The sequence below is a fragment of the Filicampus tigris genome, chromosome 6 (genome assembly GCF_054856515.1).
Source record: "Filicampus tigris isolate MCC_2025a chromosome 6, RoL_Ftig_1.0, whole genome shotgun sequence".
Classification (NCBI taxonomy): Eukaryota; Metazoa; Chordata; class Actinopteri; order Syngnathiformes; family Syngnathidae; genus Filicampus; species Filicampus tigris.
This window is the reverse complement of record NC_141222.1, coordinates 24039354-24056638: the sequence shown is the minus strand read 5'-3', so window position 1 is coordinate 24056638 and position 17285 is coordinate 24039354. Positions and strand designations below refer to the sequence as shown.

The 17285-nt window shown below is 41.7% G+C and overlaps 2 protein-coding genes across 21 annotated transcripts in view; one reads left to right on the top strand and one right to left on the bottom strand.

The window, feature by feature from the left end:
* Positions 1–717: 717 nt before the first annotated feature.
* On the bottom strand, positions 718–13883 carry LOC147146357 (uncharacterized). 3 transcript variants are annotated; one of them, XM_086034680.1, is made up of 7 exons: positions 13850–13883; positions 6594–8021; positions 5317–6363; positions 4645–4926; positions 3791–3908; positions 3021–3131; positions 718–1404 (listed from the first exon to the last, which is right to left on the bottom strand). In XM_086034680.1, exons 2-7 carry the CDS (start codon positions 6655–6657, stop codon positions 1242–1244), a joined length of 1785 nt encoding a protein of 594 aa, XP_085890806.1. In that variant the 5' UTR covers positions 6658–8021; positions 13850–13883; the 3' UTR covers positions 718–1241. The 3 variants fall into 3 exon arrangements, with proteins under 3 accessions (XP_085890806.1, XP_085890807.1, XP_085890805.1); XM_086034681.1 differs by lacking the exons at positions 6594–8021; positions 13850–13883 and adding an exon at positions 13519–13584; XM_086034679.1 differs by lacking the exon at positions 13850–13883 and having other exon boundaries at positions 6594–8317.
* LOC147146356 (receptor-type tyrosine-protein phosphatase delta-like) overlaps positions 13445–17285 on the top strand; it is a 197779-nt gene continuing 193938 nt past the window's right edge. For 5 of the 18 annotated variants that reach the window (XM_086034661.1, XM_086034658.1, XM_086034664.1 and 2 more), the window contains exon 1: positions 13446–13579. The gene's annotated coding sequence lies outside the window, so the exon portion shown is untranslated. Of the gene's footprint in view, positions 13580–17285 lie in introns of all 18 variants that reach the window. The other 13 variants (XM_086034676.1, XM_086034669.1, XM_086034666.1 and 10 more) reach the window with 6 other exon arrangements.

Sequence of the window (17285 nt, the reverse complement as noted above, 5' to 3'; positions counted from 1 at the left end):
TGAAAGCCACTTCATAGGGACTTGTTAATGTGAAGGCAATCAGTTTGATACACACTCATTGCCTTGAATTGAAGACACTGACCATGTTGATGTTCAACACTTTATTTCTAAAAACCTCTGCAAATATTAACATTTTCAAACGATCACTGAACTTCACCCGTGAGCTATTTTTAGAGGAAACGGTCTCTGCTGGCACCAGGTTGGTGACTCCTGCTGTAGATTCATATGTATAAGCTTATGACAATGTTATAAACAGTTTATAAAGCAGTACAATTTATAAATTACTTTTTTATAAAATTTATAAAAAAGAATTATTATTTTTCAACAATTTATGCAGGCTCACTTTTCATCAAGATCTGCTCCTACAGTCACTGTGGACTGAGACATTTACCGCATCACTGGAAAAGTGTAATGAATTCGATTTTTTTTTTGAATGAATATTGACTAAATCTGTCCTCTGCGTGCTGCATTACATTAATCAACACATCAAGCATGCCCTTTCTGACACGCCGATTACACGGGTGACAGTAAATCATAAATTGCTGCTAGCAAAAGAGAATAAAAGTAGATTCAGGTGGCTTCAGTGTGTAAGTGTTAATAAATGTATTAAAACACTTTTATAATGATACCCTTATTGTGATGTAATATTTTTCAAACAATTGGTTGACTGTAGCCAGAGGAAGAGACAAAACAGGAAACATTGCATTTTATTTTTTTTCTTGCGCAACACATGGTGATGGTGATACAAATGTCGACAGTTATGAACAATATACTGTAACTCTCAGTTTTAAATGTTGTACTGTTGTACAGGACAAAGAGAATACTTGAACAGAAATTCTAACGGCACTACATAAATTGTTGAAAAATAATCATTCTTATTATAAGTAATTTATAACGGCCCTTTTTACAGAGAGTCAGACTGGAGTCACGTCACACCATCCTCACGTCTGAGTACTCCCGAGACATGATCACACGTGTAAAACGTGTTCCGACTATTCTCACCCCCCACCGACCCCGCCACGAATTTCCCGAATACTCACACAGACACAAGCATTCGCATGCATTCGATCAAGCACACCGCATACGAACTGAAGTGATAATCTGTTGGAATCAGGTAGTCTGTTTTGATTAGAGTTGGACAATTTCAAAATACTGTACTTCATGAGGTGTCTAGGGTCCATTCGAACAGGGGCGAAGTGGGGCTTTCACTTTAATAGCAACACAAAAATAATCGGACCACCCTAGAGCATGGAAGTCCTGACTTCATGTGAGGAATCAGCATTGGCCAATTCCTCTGCGGCGCCATCTGGGATGTTTGTCATGCTAATCACATGCTCCCCTTTGTGCCCTTTGGTGTTTTGTGCCAGGGTCGTCACTGCATCACATAGGTCTACTGCTGCAATTCTGTCGGTGATAGATACAAAAAAAAAAAAAAACAATAGTTGAAAATAGAGTACTGTATACAATTCAAGGATACTGTATATTGAGTAGATGTAAACTTGTTAGCATATATGCAAAAACATTACGAGTTTTGTGTTTTGTTTTGTTTTGTTTTGTTTTGTATCCTGCTAATACAATGAGTTGGCTCAGTCTACACAACACCATTGCATGGCACGATCTACTTTTTGCTTTCTTTTGTCTCATTTCTAAAAAGAGTTTGTCAAATATAACAACATTTTGGTGATTTAAAGGTCAACCCAAACATATTTTTTTCAAGAATATGTTATATGCAAGCCCACTAGTTGAGACAAGGCGTTCTGATAAATATTGCGTTTGTGGAATAAGAGTTAGTCCACTCGTTTTTAGCCATCTCCGGGGGCGGCCATTTTGTCACTTCTGTCGACTGAAAATGACATCACAACTACTCAGGGCTGACCTGTTTTCTGAAGCTGAGCCGTGATTGGTCGTTATTTTGACAAAAATGACAAAATGTGCCGCCCCCTGAGATGGCTAAAAAGGGGTGTATTTTGCTGCTTAACTCCTATTCCACAAACACAATATTCATCAGAATGCCGTGTTTCAACTAATGGGCCTGCTGGGAACACATTCTTGAGAAAAAAAAGGTTTGGATTGATTTTCGCTTTATTGTATGTAAAATTGACTTTGCAGTGTCTTCTTTGTGTGTGATAAAAGCTTTCCTGCTTGCCGTGAGCACGTCCTCCATGTTGCCCACGCTAGCCCGTTGGCTCGGATAATAAAACACAACAAAACAATCACTGAACAGCCAGTTGTAAAATGCAAGACTACTGGCAAGCTTTTAACTAATCAATAGGTTTCTTGAGCTTACATTGAATAAACGTTCCTAAAGTTTGACATGGATTGAGTTGGCTGATGGAGCTGATAACTGGAGTGTGTGCGTTCTTCCTGAGTTTTTCTTCTCCTCTAGCAGTCATTCCCCAAGCTTTCTTTGACCCATTCATGCAAGTCGACAAGGCATCACATGTGTGGCACACCGAGTAGCCTTTGGAGTGTATGACCTTACAAAACAGCTTGAAGGGAATCAGCTGAGAGGTCCATAATTGGACCTCTGTAAGTTAAGTGGACAGCTGTGCGCACTCATGTTTAGACGTCATTGGACAGTGGGGGGAGTCTGAGGGTCAGTGACGGAAACTAAAATGAAGTGCTTGAAATGGAGTCCACAGGATTTTATTCCTTGGGAGGTGGCCGTGTTCGGAATCACATTCAACCGACCAACAATTCAAGTTAAAGGCATTGGAATTCTCATGGAAGAGCGCCATTAAAAAGTAGACATGACACCGAAAAAAAAAAATGTCCCACCAGGATTGACAACAAGTTTAACATTGTTGTTGTGTTCAAATCTGACAACAGACGTGTGTTCTTCGGTGTGTGTTATCGCGAAGAGTGTCCTGTTATCCCTCTAAAGATAAAGATGTAATATTTATTACAAATGAAGGAGCTGTTAGATTAAATACTGTAGCATAATCCACGATACACCAAACCAAAAGATTCCCTTTAATCATTTGTATTGCATTTGTATATGTGTACGCATACTAACGTACTGTTGAGCATCCCCATTTCCTGCATGGAGTGTGTCGTCACTGCTGTCACCTCCGGTGGTCACCTCTGGCTCAACACACCCTTCCTCACATGAGTGTTGTGTATCCAGGCTGCTGCATGCAAGTACATTCACAGAATATTGTCGGCAAGATGCCCTCAGAACGAGTGTGTTTCACATTTCATCTTTTTGTCGATGGAGAAATGGTAATATACAACGACAGAACCCTACCAACACTGCATTGAGGCACTGAAGTATCAGAAATAAGAACTATAGTATAATCTATCATTTTCTCCTTAAAGTAATATTATTACAAAATACATACAAATGAGTACAAATAAGTAACGTAACGTCCATCCATCCATTATCTGTACCGCTTCTCCTCACAAGGGTCGCGGGGCGTGCTGGAGCCTATCCCAGCTATCTTTGGGCAATAGGCGGGGGACACCCTGAACTGGTTGCCAGCCAATCGCAGGGCACACAGAGACAAACATCCGCACTCACAATCACACCTAGGGGCAATTTAGAGTATCCAATCAACTTACCATGCATGTTTTTGGAATGTGGGAGGAAACCGGAGTGCCCGGAGAAAACCCACGCAGGCACGGGGAGAACATGCAAACTCCACACAGGGAGGCCGGAGCCGGGATCGAACCCACGACCTCTGAACTGTGAGGCGGACGTGCTAACCAGTCGACCACCGTGCCGCCCGTAACGTAACGTGATTGTGAAAATAAATGAACTTATAACAGGGACTAGGGAATCAACTGCTACCTGTTTGTGTTACGACATTTAAAGATATAGACGATGATGACAACCGTCTCCAAAATCAAGAACACTGCAGCGATTGTTGCGCCGATCTTCCACGCCTCCAGGATCATTTCCTTTGTTTCTTAACACGTAGATTCAGACAACAGAGAAGAAAACACAAAGTCAATTCATGTTTATCATGCACAGTCTACCTTTCTAATGACTTTGCCTAATGCATATAAGGAATATCTCGATCAGAAATATCCAGAGGCCCGTATTGGGTCAGACAATCCGTCACTGATGGATGCCCGTTTTGCTGATGATTTACGAATGACGGGACACTTTCTAAAAACGATGGACTAAGGACTGACGGAAGTGGATCACTAACCGCGTCCATCAGTGACGGTCCGTCACTCCGTCACTGACGTTTGCCAGGATGTCGGGGGGGCGGGGATTTGGGATGGAGGAAGAACTGACAGACCAACTGACAGACCGACCGATGGACCGTCCAACAGAGATGGGTACTTTTTACCCTATTTTGCCGGGCCATCCTCCATCATCCCTTCTATCATCATAATTCCATCTTTATTCATAAAAATAATCATCCTCTGACCCCGTCCGTCCTCGTCCTTCCAAAGCGCTTCCGTCCTTACATTCTGTCAGTCCGCCCCCACCCTCCGTGCACACGGTGCAAAATATCCATGCACTCATAAACATGATTTAAATTTCATTAGCTGGCGAATTTTTCATCACTCAAAGAAAAGAAAGAAAAAAAATCAAAAGTGCCAGCAACTTACTTAGGGTTAAACTCACCTCGTCTATCTTTATATAGAAAGACACAAACAAAAGCATTGGAAAATAACATTGTCATTCCTCACCTGGATCCCCAACCGTATCTTCAACCAGCTCTCCTCTTGCCTGAGGGGGAATCGCCAGGACATCCTTCACGAAAAAATCTGGCGTTGCTCGGGCCACGTTGGAGTCACGGGCCAAAAGGTCATCGGTCGGGGAGAGGATCTCATTGCCGTGGTCAGTGAAGACATTCTCTGCAACCTCACTGAGCGCTGTGCAAGGGGTGGCACCACCCTGGTTTTCAGGCCTCTGCTCGATGGAGTCTTCGGCATCATCTTCAGGCTCCGGGGCAGAGATTGCTGTTGTTTCTAGAATGCGGGGTTGATATGTGACACGGAAATGAAAATGAAGCCCAGAGGCCAAGGTTTAAGGTTTGTCGAGTGGATCTATGGAATGTGGAATAATGTCCGCATGTGTTTCATCAAAAGCATCAACATAAATGCTTAATCCAGAACAGGTTCTGTGTTTTGTGACCCGAAACTCTGAGCAAAATATGTTTTTCATGCATCCATCATGTACTTTCTATGATCTTGTCTTATCTTACAATGGTCCTGAGAAATTGAGTGTAAATCTTTGTTTGCTAGTAGGTGGGTGGATACAACCAGATCAGAACCAGACAATTAATAGTTATATTTTTTTCTCCTGATATTTTGGAGTTTACTACTTAAATGTGTCTCAAACCAAACACAATGTCTCACCTGGGTCTTCTTTGAGGTCATTTGAAGTCTGCGATGTAACCTCTTCTACTCCAGCCTGTTGCTCATCCCCACCGTTGACCAACACTTCATATTCTTGCTCAATATTGTCTAGCTGACTCTCTCCACCCTTTGAATCCACCTCCCCACCTTCAATCTCAATAGCTTCGACTTCTTCCTCATCGTGACTTTGTTCCAGATCATCTTGGCGTGGGTCCTTCACTGTGTAGTTCTCCTCGCTAACTGCTAGCTCTTCTACCACAAGTTGTGTTGCCTCAATGTGAGGATTATCAAATGGCGGCGATGGTGTGATCACTTCACCTTCCACCTCCCCTACTGGAGCATCTTCCTCCATCTCCCCTATCGTCCCTATTTGTTCAGCCAGTCGATTTACGACAGAGTCTGCACCAATCTCCCGCACTGGCTCCCGACCAAAGTCTACCTCTTGAACAATCGGAGTTGTTTCTGTTTCGACTCTACCATTTAACATTACAACCTGCTTGTTGCTGTCCTCTACCTTTCCATCGCCTAATGCTACATCTTTGCCCATTTCCTCTAAGCTAGCCACAGTTTCCTCTACAAGTTCCTGACTAACTTTGGCATCTACAGATTGATCAATCACAGCCTCAGTTCCAACCGTGTCTACAAGAACTGTGGACTCTTCCATATTATCAGCAACTGTTTCTCCCTCTCCTTCCTCAGCCTCCGGCTCCTCCTCGCTACCATCCATCCCTACCGCCCTCCGGTCGGACAACTCTACTTCAGACTCATCTTCAACTTCCACCGCATCCTCCCCTGCTCCTTCGTACACCGCTAGCTCATCCCGTTTCCCTTCCAATTGTCCCAGAGCTGCTTCCACCACCCTCTCCAGAAGCTCCTTCAAGACTTCCTCAGCTGCACCGTCATCCACCTTCTCAGAGGCCTCCTGTACTGCTTGTTCCACCTCCTCCAGGCTTGGTGGGGCGACGACTGACACAACTTCTGGTTCATGGGGTGAGGTGTGTGTATCTTCAAGAGTGACCGTGGAAGACTGGGTCGAGGTCGGAAGGCCTACAGACATTAAAAAAAATGTAAGATTTAGAAGGGGGGACAAGAGCGATAAGGCCAGATGGAATGCAATGATAACCGGTTATGTTGTTAATGCATTCAGAATTTCTTTTCCGATCCTTTATACATTTTGTATTTGCTATTTTTAAACCAATATATAAATGAATTTAGATGTGGCCTGCTAAAGCACATGTCTTGTGACGTAGCTGCAATGCTGCATAGTACCAACCTACCGTCAGATGTGCAGTGGACTGTCAATAAAAGCACCAAGAATCCTTTTAAAAAGAAGTACTCCATGGGTTCCAGGGGAAAAAATATAGAGTAGAGGAAAAAACACAATCCCAGTTTGTTTTCATAAAAACCTCTTCACTCTCTTCCTTATGGTTCCTTTTAAATGTCAAGTGTGTGCACACCACCACAAGACATGTACTGAGTGTGTAGGCTCTTGACGCTTGCTTGGACAGTAAATTTGGTCTGGGCAGGGAGGGTGATGTTAGCAGGTAATGCTGAAATGAGGGTGGGTGAGAAAAAAACGAGCAGCGCCATGTTAAATATTGCCGACCCGAGCTGCCTTCGAACCTACAGGTGTCTTAGTGAGGGATGGGCTTGGGCGGGTTTGGGGTTAGTAAAGTCTCACCTCATTGTTAAATGCATTCGGAACCCTGACACGGACCGTGGTGAGGCCCTGGCGGCATGTCGCACACAGAGTGAACTCTGCTGGGGCAATTATAGGTGGGCTGTGAGTTTGTCTATGAGGGATGCTACCATGACTTGATGGAGAACTAGTGAATGTCTGTGGGTGTAACATCAAAAAGCTAACGTTTATAATCACTGAATGAAATCAGGAAAAATATCACCTCATCGGGCCTATTTTGGACTATTATCTGTTTCCATCACATTTGACCAGTGTGTATTTTAGGTATTAGAGAGAATGGACTAGTCTCATGCTCACGTTGCGTGGATGTCAAGCATGTACCCTCTTTATTCGGCCAATGTTACTGCGGGAATAAAGAGAAAGCAGTGGAAGCTATTTAAGTAAATGGGATCTGTTTGGAAAACAATGGTCCACCGTGTGTATTGCCGCAGGCATCGAAAAATCCCCAGATGGCTTTGAGAGGAGCAGATTATTTACATTCGCATCCAGGTGAGCATCAAGGAGACTTCCTTCGGGAACACAGCATACGCTCTGAGAGAAATTGTTTGAATTTTCCTCATCAGATACATCTGAAACTATTAGGACTTTCACAGTTACTTCCCAATTAATTTGGAATATAAAAGGGATGCAGTATTATAATGAGACTCACAAAAAAAAAACAAAAAAAAAAACGCTGATTATTGATCGATTCAATGAAATCTAAAAGTCACGATGGGTTAACTTTGTGTCAACTTCTGGAGGATTTTTATCAAATCAGGAGCTGCAAACCAGGCGGCTCCATTGATTCTCATGTCAAAAGACCAGTGTGAGAAAACAATAAGCTCCGAGCCTGAACATCTTGTTTCCTCGCTAGGAATCGTTCCATACTTCTCACAGCTTTCTGTTGAAATGTTCACCGATGTCCTTTTCTTTGTGGTCTTGATGTTATTAAGCAAAATTAGTCACGGGTGCTAAAAATGAAACCTTCTTCAACTTGAATGCTTGATTGAAATCGATGCCAAACCTTCTGAAAGACAAAAACAATTGAGGCCATTAAGGAAAAACACATTTGTTCTTATATGCTCAGTCCTTGCCATTCCCCTTCGAATATGTTTGATAACCACTGATCCTTCTGGCTCTCTTTCATTCGTGACTGCCGGGGATTAGATGGGGAAGGTTAATACAGTCACATGAGCTCCACATTGTGCTTTGTGCTACCAGGCAGTAGCACTACATACAAAGCTTGTGACTGGGTTGGAGCACAGGATTATCTCAATGAAGCTTATTGTGCACATAGACATACTTCACACAGTTCAGCTTCATACCTCAATATACACGAATGGTCATGCACAAGCTTAGGAATGCTTACACACCGTGCGTAATGGGAGAGGTCATCGCAGAGTAACTTTTGGAGTATCATTGTCATATGTTGCAACTTATAATGAAGCGGCGCTTATGTGAAAATTGATATGTGAAAATAAAACATACAATGCATCATGATATTTGCTGAATGCATATATAGTACACACACTGAAAAAAAATTACTCAGTTGACTTTATTTACTTCATGTAGCAGCTGACCTCTGCTCACTTTGCAGCCAAACTTACAGGAGAGCACTGTCGCAAAGACGGACTTTTGCATAGTTTTACTCACGTTGGGGTCAAAAACGACTTTTTTAAGTCAATTCTGGGGTCAATCTGAACCCAACACAATACAAGGGTTAAAACGTTTCTCGATGGTTTATTGGAGAAATTCCAAATAATAGGAACACTTTGAAAAGCCAAATTCAAATACCATATTAGTTGTATGTCTTTGGTGCATCGTTCAACTGTTGTATTTTACAGGAAAAGAATCAAGGATCAAAGAAAGCTATTAGAACAGTCTTTGAATCGAAATATACTTTTATTTTTTTCCACATTAAGTCCAAGATTTTACTCAAGTAAATATTTACTGTTCCGTATTTACTGTAATGTTTACTCGCGGAAATGTGGAGATTAATTAGTGTAAGAATTGTAATCGCTTGACAGCACAAATATATGTGTAAAATTTTACTCAATGCAATTATGAATCATTTATTTAGTCATGTTGTTTGCCGTATGAAATCACAAGACATCATAAGCTAAATACTATGGTGCTGGTTTTTGTTTTTGCATTAAAGGTTTTCCAGCGCTCTAGTGTGCCTAAGTACCTAAGTGTCTGGTTCTCCACCATTTCTTTTTCATAAGCCACGGGGTGATTTTAAAGTGTAATTTTATTCTTTCAAACAGCACGTTTTCAGAAAGGCAGCTCACCAATTAAAGTGAGGTGATTACATGATATAAAGGCCAAGTAATCGTTGGCCAAGTAAAACGGTGTATATGAGAGTAGTGTTTCTGATTCTTTGAGTAAACGACAGAAGCAGCCCGCACAGGAAGGCCATAGGAGTTGCTGCCTGTATTTCGCATGCTATTGTTGGAATTTCAGAGGTGCTCTCCATGAAGCGAGCACACGATGGAGGTGTGTAAAAAAAACACTCAGCATTAATACAGTCCATTGCCCACATCACAACCTACAGTATACAGTAGTTGTTGTTTTGAACAATACCATCCAAAATGTTAAAATGTCTTTTTTTTTTTATGCCATGATCTTGATTGGCGCAAAAAGAGAAGAGGAGTCTTATGAAAATTTTTAACATCAACACGTATGGACCTATCTCAGATCTGCAGTTTTGGAACGTGAAAGGAGCATCAGTCAAGACATACTATAGACGACCTTTATAATTATCAAAAAGTGATAACTACATGAATACAAATGTTTTTATTCATAGTATTTTTTTAATGTAAATGAATGTTTCCAGTCGTGTCATGACAATTAACTACTTAATCAGAGATGAATAATTACAATACTAGTTGTATTTTGATATACAATTAGTTGATTGGTGTAAAATGTGACCACTTCAGCTACAGCCTTGTAGTTGTATAATTAATCACTATTAGCATCATAATCTAAATTATGACCAACCATTCCATTTTTTTTGAAGTCACAGTATCCAAAATTTGACCTTGGCCTGGTCGCAACTGTTTGATCATTTCATCCCCAAGTGGACCTGCAACATTGTGCCAAATGTACCAGAGCCGCTGACAGCATTGAAGCCATTAAAGGGAACGTTCTACCCAGGTTGGTGCAAATGGGAATACAGTATGTGCAGCAGGGGTCACCAACTCCGGTCCTCGAGGGCTCCTATCCTGCATGTTTTAGATGTTTCCCTCCTCTAACACACCTTAGTCAAATGATCAGCATCGTGATCAGGCTTCGACAGAGCTTGCTGGTGAGCTGAACATTTGAATCAGGTGAGTTGGGGGAGCGACACATCTAAAACACGCAGGCTAGAGACCCTCAGAGGACCCGAGTTGTTGACCCCTGATCTGGAGTGTTGACCTGCTGATCCGAGAACGTGTGGCCTACATACGCTCCCGGGTGGTGAGTTCACCTCATCTTCACACTTTTTAACTGTATATATTTAACTCACGGTCTACACATTGAGAGACACCACTCACAGTTTATTCTGTGGTCCCAACAGTCAGCAGTGGCTTACACAAAAGGCTACTTGAGTTTTTAGAACAAGGACTTTCCTCGAGGTGGGGCATGACTGATTTGATGAATTTAGCTGCGGTTTAAATGATGAAAGCCACTGAGGCCAAAGCGGCTTTGGGTTGAGGTCATTATGAATGAAACACCACCAGAGGGGGCTATCCCCTTGAAAGTGGTAGTAGTGTTGACGCATTGCCTTATCTTGGTCATTAGGATCAGCAATTCGTGTAATGATCCAATCGGGCTATCACCATTAGCATTGAGTGACCTCTTTAGCCCGCAGCGGTCACTGTATATCAGCGCATATTACTAGGATAATATAAACCATTACCACAAAGCTTTTTTTTCATAAATCAAAAAAGCTGTCTTCTGCACTTCAATAGGACAAAAAGTACTGCATTTACAATAAGACAATGGAAAAATGACTGATTTATCTTCTTTTTGTACTTTGCTTTGTGTAATACTTACAGGAATATTTAAATACGATGTCCCCCAAATATCTAGGCCATTTTTTGGGTCATAGTTAAAACTTGTGAAGTTACCTTTTTTTTTTCTTTGCATACATGGAGATCTGAGACTTCCTGTTGACACAAACAACAACAACATCCACCAGTGCCAAGCAAGAGAAATAATGTATGCTCTCATTATTATTCCTATTTAGACTACTAATTTATTCGGCCTTAGTGGGGAACAGCCTTTTCAAAGGAAAAGTGGCATGTTGATAAGGCGTGGAAGTTAGGTCGAATTATTCAATCCTCCTCTCATTTTCTCTCGCCCATGAAAACATGAACCCGTAGCCCAACTTGTGCGCATCACTCACACACTGCAAGCCTTGACAATTTACAATTAATTAGAAAGAATTCAAATTTCTGAGCGCGATGATGCTCCTGCAAAGGCTCTGTGATCTAGTCGCTCAAAGCAAAACTGTAAGCATAGGAACTTAAATCAGCTCATCGAACGACGAACTGCACCACTAAACAACTGTGAAAAGCCAAACTATAGTTGTGCAGAAAATAAGGGGAGGAACACAAAGACATGTGTTCACACTTTTGGGCAACATACAAAAGAGATCCTCTTTTTTTTTTAAAAATGTGATGCAAATAAGAAGAAGAAACAATACCTCCATGCCTTGCCTTGTAAATGGAACAATTATATAAAGACAACGTAGTGGATTACATAAATGTTTCAACGTTATCAATATTTCATTCTCTGTGCATTTGATGTGTCTGGTAATTGGATATTTATGTTAAGGTCTCCCACACAGCGATTTGGACATGTATGGACTGTATGTGGCTGTATGGTGATGGTGTATAATATATATCCATTAATAGGCCTATGGTTGAATTGTGCCATGTTCCTCTTTGATTTGTTATAGGACACTGTTGTGTCAAGGATGGGCATGTAAAGGAGAGGGTTTGAAGGTTTGTCTGGTAGTTTGTTGCGGTGTCTCTCAGGCGCAGACGGGGCTGATCGTACTTTGAAGATGGAGAACATGGGCGGAAAAGGAGAGGAGGAGTAGCGTTAGTTTAGAACTCCTTAGTGGGGAAGCCTAATAAATGATTCATGTGTCAGTGTTGTTGTGACATAGGATTTGTCTAAAAGTATCTTGACACAAAATCTCAATAAGGGAACTCCAAGAAAACAACCACCATCGTGTAAATGTCAATTACACTTCCGCTATGTGAACTTGCTCAGCCAGGACAACCTCGTCCTAATAAGTGGAATCTGCAGCGCATATAAACGGTCTCGCCAAGAGTGTGGATAAGATTTGTACTTGCAGCAAGCCACCAGCAGGATTGCTACACACTACTCACTAAAAGTTAGGGCTGTTCGGCTTTCAGGTGAAGCATAAAATACACTCTAATTTAAATGTGAACTTGATTTGTTTTGCTCAAATTTCTGTGATTCAGCTTCAGAAAACAGGTGAGCAGTGATTGGTCCTTATCTGAGCCCTGTGGTCATTTTCACTCAACAGAAGTGATAAAATGGCCGCCCCCTGAGATAGCTAAAAACGGGTGGATTTTGCTGCTTAACTCATATTTCATATTAATCATATTGCCTTGCTTCAACTAGTGGGCCTGCTGGGAACATATTCTTGAGAAAAAAGTACATAAAATATGTACTTTTTAGCCTGTTGTAATTGACATTTGAACAGGTAAGTTGATTCAAAAATAGACGTGGTGGGAATTCTGAAATACAGTAAATCATATAATGACATATCTTACATAACTACATTTCGTTGACTACCTAATTCATTGAGTTTTCAGTTGCTCAGATAAAAGGCACAGCTGGGCTCTTTCAACTGTGAAATGGACAGCATGCTGTACGGATGATGTTTGTTTGCTAGCAAGCTAGCCATTATGCCTTTGGGTAAATTACCCAAAGCCAAACATTTAGAATGTGTGAAAATGTATTTCACAAACACAGTGATTGAGGATTGGTTTAGGAGTAACTCCTGTACCACTGGACAGTCCTGTGATTTTCTGTGTACTATTTTGTGTACGAGAACTATTTATGACGTCCACTCAATTTATACCCCTTACTCACAGGTTCTGCTGAATTTTTAAAGGGGGAAAAAAACCTTTGGGGATTTATCTGGCAATACAATCCCAAATATTTCACATTATGGTCATATATGGTTTCAGTTCAGTTCAGTGTTAGCCATTCACTTTTCTGCCACCTATCCTGCCTCCTATTATTTCCACCATTAGTAAATCGTCTTGAACAAAGGATGTGTGAAGAGTTTTTCCCCCCTTGATTTTAAAAAGTGTAGTTTCCATTTCTGGCCATGTAGAGGCGCTGTTGAGTTTCATTACAATAGTCCCGGAGGATTTGAAGCCTGCCAAAGACAAAAAGGGAAGCTGAGATGACAAAGGAGGAAGTGAGAGTGAACCAGCAACAAGGGAGAAAAGTGGGGAGGAGGAAGGAGCGAAAATAAAGAGTCTGACTTGTACCTTCACAAACCATTACATCACCTCCTCTTGGTAGAAGACTCCTCTCGGGCTTACGTCAGTGGTAAGGACTCCAATGCATCATTTAGAAAAGCAACACTTTCATGCGTGCATCAACAAACACAGTCCTAAAGCTTTGAGCTTTGTGCGAAATGTACAACACGTTCTTTGGCTCCAATCAGACTTGGACGATGTGACATCCCAGTTCACGCTAGTGTCAAGCATGAAGGAGAATGCTGAGAGGCACAACGCTCCTCGTAGCAACTGTAGACAGCTTTACTGCTCATCAACCTAACAGCACCTTTGCCCCTCTGATGCTGATGTGTCTGCTTACCTGCTTGCCTCTTCAGCACAAAGTAGTCGGAAAGTACACAAGAGAAGGAGGCGGCGCACAAGAGGTTTTTTTTTTTTGGGCACTCATGGGAAATTCGGAATATTTAGCTCAGGCTGACGTATGTGGGTGTGTGTGTGTGGACGTGTGTATGTGTGTGTGTGTGTGTGTGAGATGGGGTCCTAATGGTCCAGAGCACTCCTTCTCCACCATGTGAAAAGCAGCTCAGTGCCTGCAGGTCCCAGATAACCTGTTTGGGCCGTTTCTGCTGCGGATGCGAATATTGCGGCCTCATCATCAATCATTAGACTTTTCTCATTGGCTCTTTGAATCAGGTTGAGCTGGCTGTGAACACATTTAGTGTAACAGGATCTGTGTGGGCGTGTGTGTGGGTTTGTGCGAGGGTACGCATGTGTGCACGGCCCTCTGCGAACGCACATGCAGCAACACTCAGGCACCGGACATGAGAGTGAGAATGCGCAGAAGGATGATGATGTTGATGAGGGAGAAGAGTGGATTGAGTATTCATGTCAGTTGGCAACAAAAGGGGGTGGGTGGGTAGTTGCAAACATGCACAACTATATGATTACACGTAAAGTGATGTATTATCCAGGTGCAGTGGGAGGCGTCTGCTTGTGATGAAGCAGCAACTCCAGGGCAAAAATAGGTCAGAGAGCCTCGGGGTCTCTAGAGTCAGCTGGTCCTCTGCTTTGTTTTTGCTTTTAGTATGCAGATTTGTAACGATGCTTTCAAGTGGTGTTTTGTACACTTGCTGGTTACTTCTTTAGGCACACCTGCACAATCTCTCAAATTGTCTGATTTGAATGAAGCTGATAATTACAGTTTTTCTCGGTCGCTTCGGTACATTTCACAGATCAGAATTAACGTTTGCAAAAACAGTAGGTGCGTTTCTGAAAACTATTCATACAAATAGCAAAACGTCGTGGTACCCCGGCAAAATCCATTTTCTTTCTCAAAATCTTCAGTTCATCTCTCACAAATAAATATTTGAGTCACTGAACATGTGCCATCGGAACGACAAGTCTTTGTGTCCTTGTGTACGGATAAGACAGTCACAATGTATTTTGGAGGGATGTTCTGATGTAAACTGTGGCTAAAGTTTTGATGACACTTCTAAATTGTAGGTTACATCTTTGTCCGTATATGGAAGATTGACTGCAAGAGAGTGGACACGATTCATATTTCACTCTTACTGTTTGCACTTATTTGTTGAAAAAACATCCCATTGTTCTACAGAAAGGAAAAGACAGCGCTGTCCAGCACAAAGAATTAAATCTATTCAAAAAAGTAGAAATGGGAACATGGGAAAGTCTCCTGATGTAAAATTGTACATTCAACACCATAGGACTTAAAAAAAGAAAATCGAATATATATGTATAGAAATATGGCTGACATTGTATCACATATTTGTTTAACAATTTTGTATGGTAAGACTACGATGCACGAATGCCAATATTGTCAGACGATTCAACAGAGGCATTGTCATACATTTTGATCAACAAGACAAAAGCAATCAATAATGTCGGAAACAGCACAGAATGGTAGGTAATTCTGTAATAATTTGCATTTGCACTTCTGCACAAAGCTTCACGTAGCTATCTAGCTAGCTAGCAATCTAGCTAGCTAGCAATCTAGATAGATAGATAGATAGATAGATAGATAGATAGATAGATAGGATAAAGGGTTTTATTAAAAATGCCATTTGTTTTCATGATGTGTTTTTGTAGACCCAATCCCGGTAAAACTTTTGTTGACAATGTGTAAGCAGGATAGAAGTTGGATGGATGGATGCTCTTTCACTGCAATTAAACAATGTGAAAGCTTTGCAGTTGTAGTAGTAATGGATGAATGGCAGCTGGAACATTACTAGCTTTGCTGCTAGATAAACAATGGACTTGTTTGCCAACATGATAGGCCTACATGAAAATACATCTGTTAGTGGAACGTGTCACTTTCATTGTCACGTTTTGCCACGCTGAGTTCCAGGCACACATTTACATCCTTTACTACCTGTGAAGATGCTCAACGACAAGGGAGTTAGCGTCTTCTTTTTGACCTCACATCACCCTGCAGGCCACATGCCCGCTGCTAAACCACAACGATGAAGCCGAAAAGATATTGGATTTCGGTGCATTAGAACCTTCAAACTTGCGGCCTCCTTTACAAACAGGAGACTCCTGTGGCTTTATTTCATAAAGCTCAGGATGCGCCAGAACGAGAGAGCCAATGTCCTGCTGAATCCATAGACAAGAAATCATTGGATCCCTTTCATTTGCTATGCGCTCTGTGTCTTCACAATCACACCGCGGGGATGCGGGAAAGGGGGTTTTCCTCCATCTTGTTTTCCAACGCAACATTTTGCAGCCGATGCAAGCACACATCAGTGCCACCGCGGGAGCAGGTGGACGCTCTCCTGCCTTACAGCATAGAGCAGAAAAAGTACTGGCAGGACAAATAAACAATGTGCCGCTCTCTTTCTCTTCTTCTGTTCCGACCGTGGCCATGAAACCCTGGGCTGTCTTCCCAGATTCACAAACAGATATCGGGAAAGCTACCCTGGCTATCACTAGAGGTGTAGCCCAAAAATGATGGCAGACAATAGTGTGGAGCAATATTTAGCTTCACAGGAACCAGCAGGTGTAAATCAGAGCCAGGCGGCAAGATGATTCCACAGGAGATCTCTGTTCAAGTGGAAGTCATCCCAAAAATTTCCTTTACAAGAATATGTTCTATGCAGCCCCATGCAGCATTCTGATTAATATTGTGTTTGTGGGAAATGATTTTTCGCAGGGGGTGGCCATTTTGTAACTTGCTGTCATCTGAAAATGACCCCCCCAGTTTCTCAGGGCTCAGATAACGACCAAGCATGGCCCGGCTTTGGAAAACATGTGAGCTGACAGAAGTCGACAGAAGTGACAAAATGGACGCCCCCTGAGATACAATACAATACAATACAATTTTATTTATATTGCGCATTTCATAACAGCTAGAGCTGTAACAAAGCACTTTACAAACAATACAATAAATAGAACAAAAACAACAAAAGGCTGTGATACATGTATTGATGAATATAGACATAAATAATATATAAATATAAATAAAATATAAATAATGAAGCCAATAAATTGACATAAAACACTATATACAATTTACACCGGAAAAGAGCAGAACATTTCAGGTCTGATCAAAAGCCAGAGAAAAGAAATGTGTCTTCAACCGGGTTTTAAAAATGGACAGAGAGGGGGCTTGCCTAACAGATGGCTAAAAACGGGTGGATTTTGCTGCTTAATTTATATCCCAGAAACGCAATATTAATCGAAATGCCACGTTGAGACTAGTGAAGGCGCAGAGAATATAATATTGCAAATAATTTAAGGCAGGAATACGTGAACAAGGTCACTTGATCACGGTGGCATTT

Excerpts from the sequence above, each read along its gene's own strand:
- LOC147146357 (XM_086034680.1), bottom strand. The coding sequence starts at position 6,657 with ATGGAGTACTTCTTTTTAAAAGGATTCTTGGTGCTTTTATTGACAGTC. Across the intron at positions 3,909-4,644 it reads AGATACGGTTGGGGATCCAG|AAACAAAGGAAATGATCCTG; the intron begins GTGAGGAATGAC and ends CTACGTGTTAAG. Across the intron at positions 1,405-3,020 it reads GGAAATGGGGATGCTCAACA|AATTGCAGCAGTAGACCTAT; the intron begins GTACGTTAGTAT and ends TATCACCGACAG.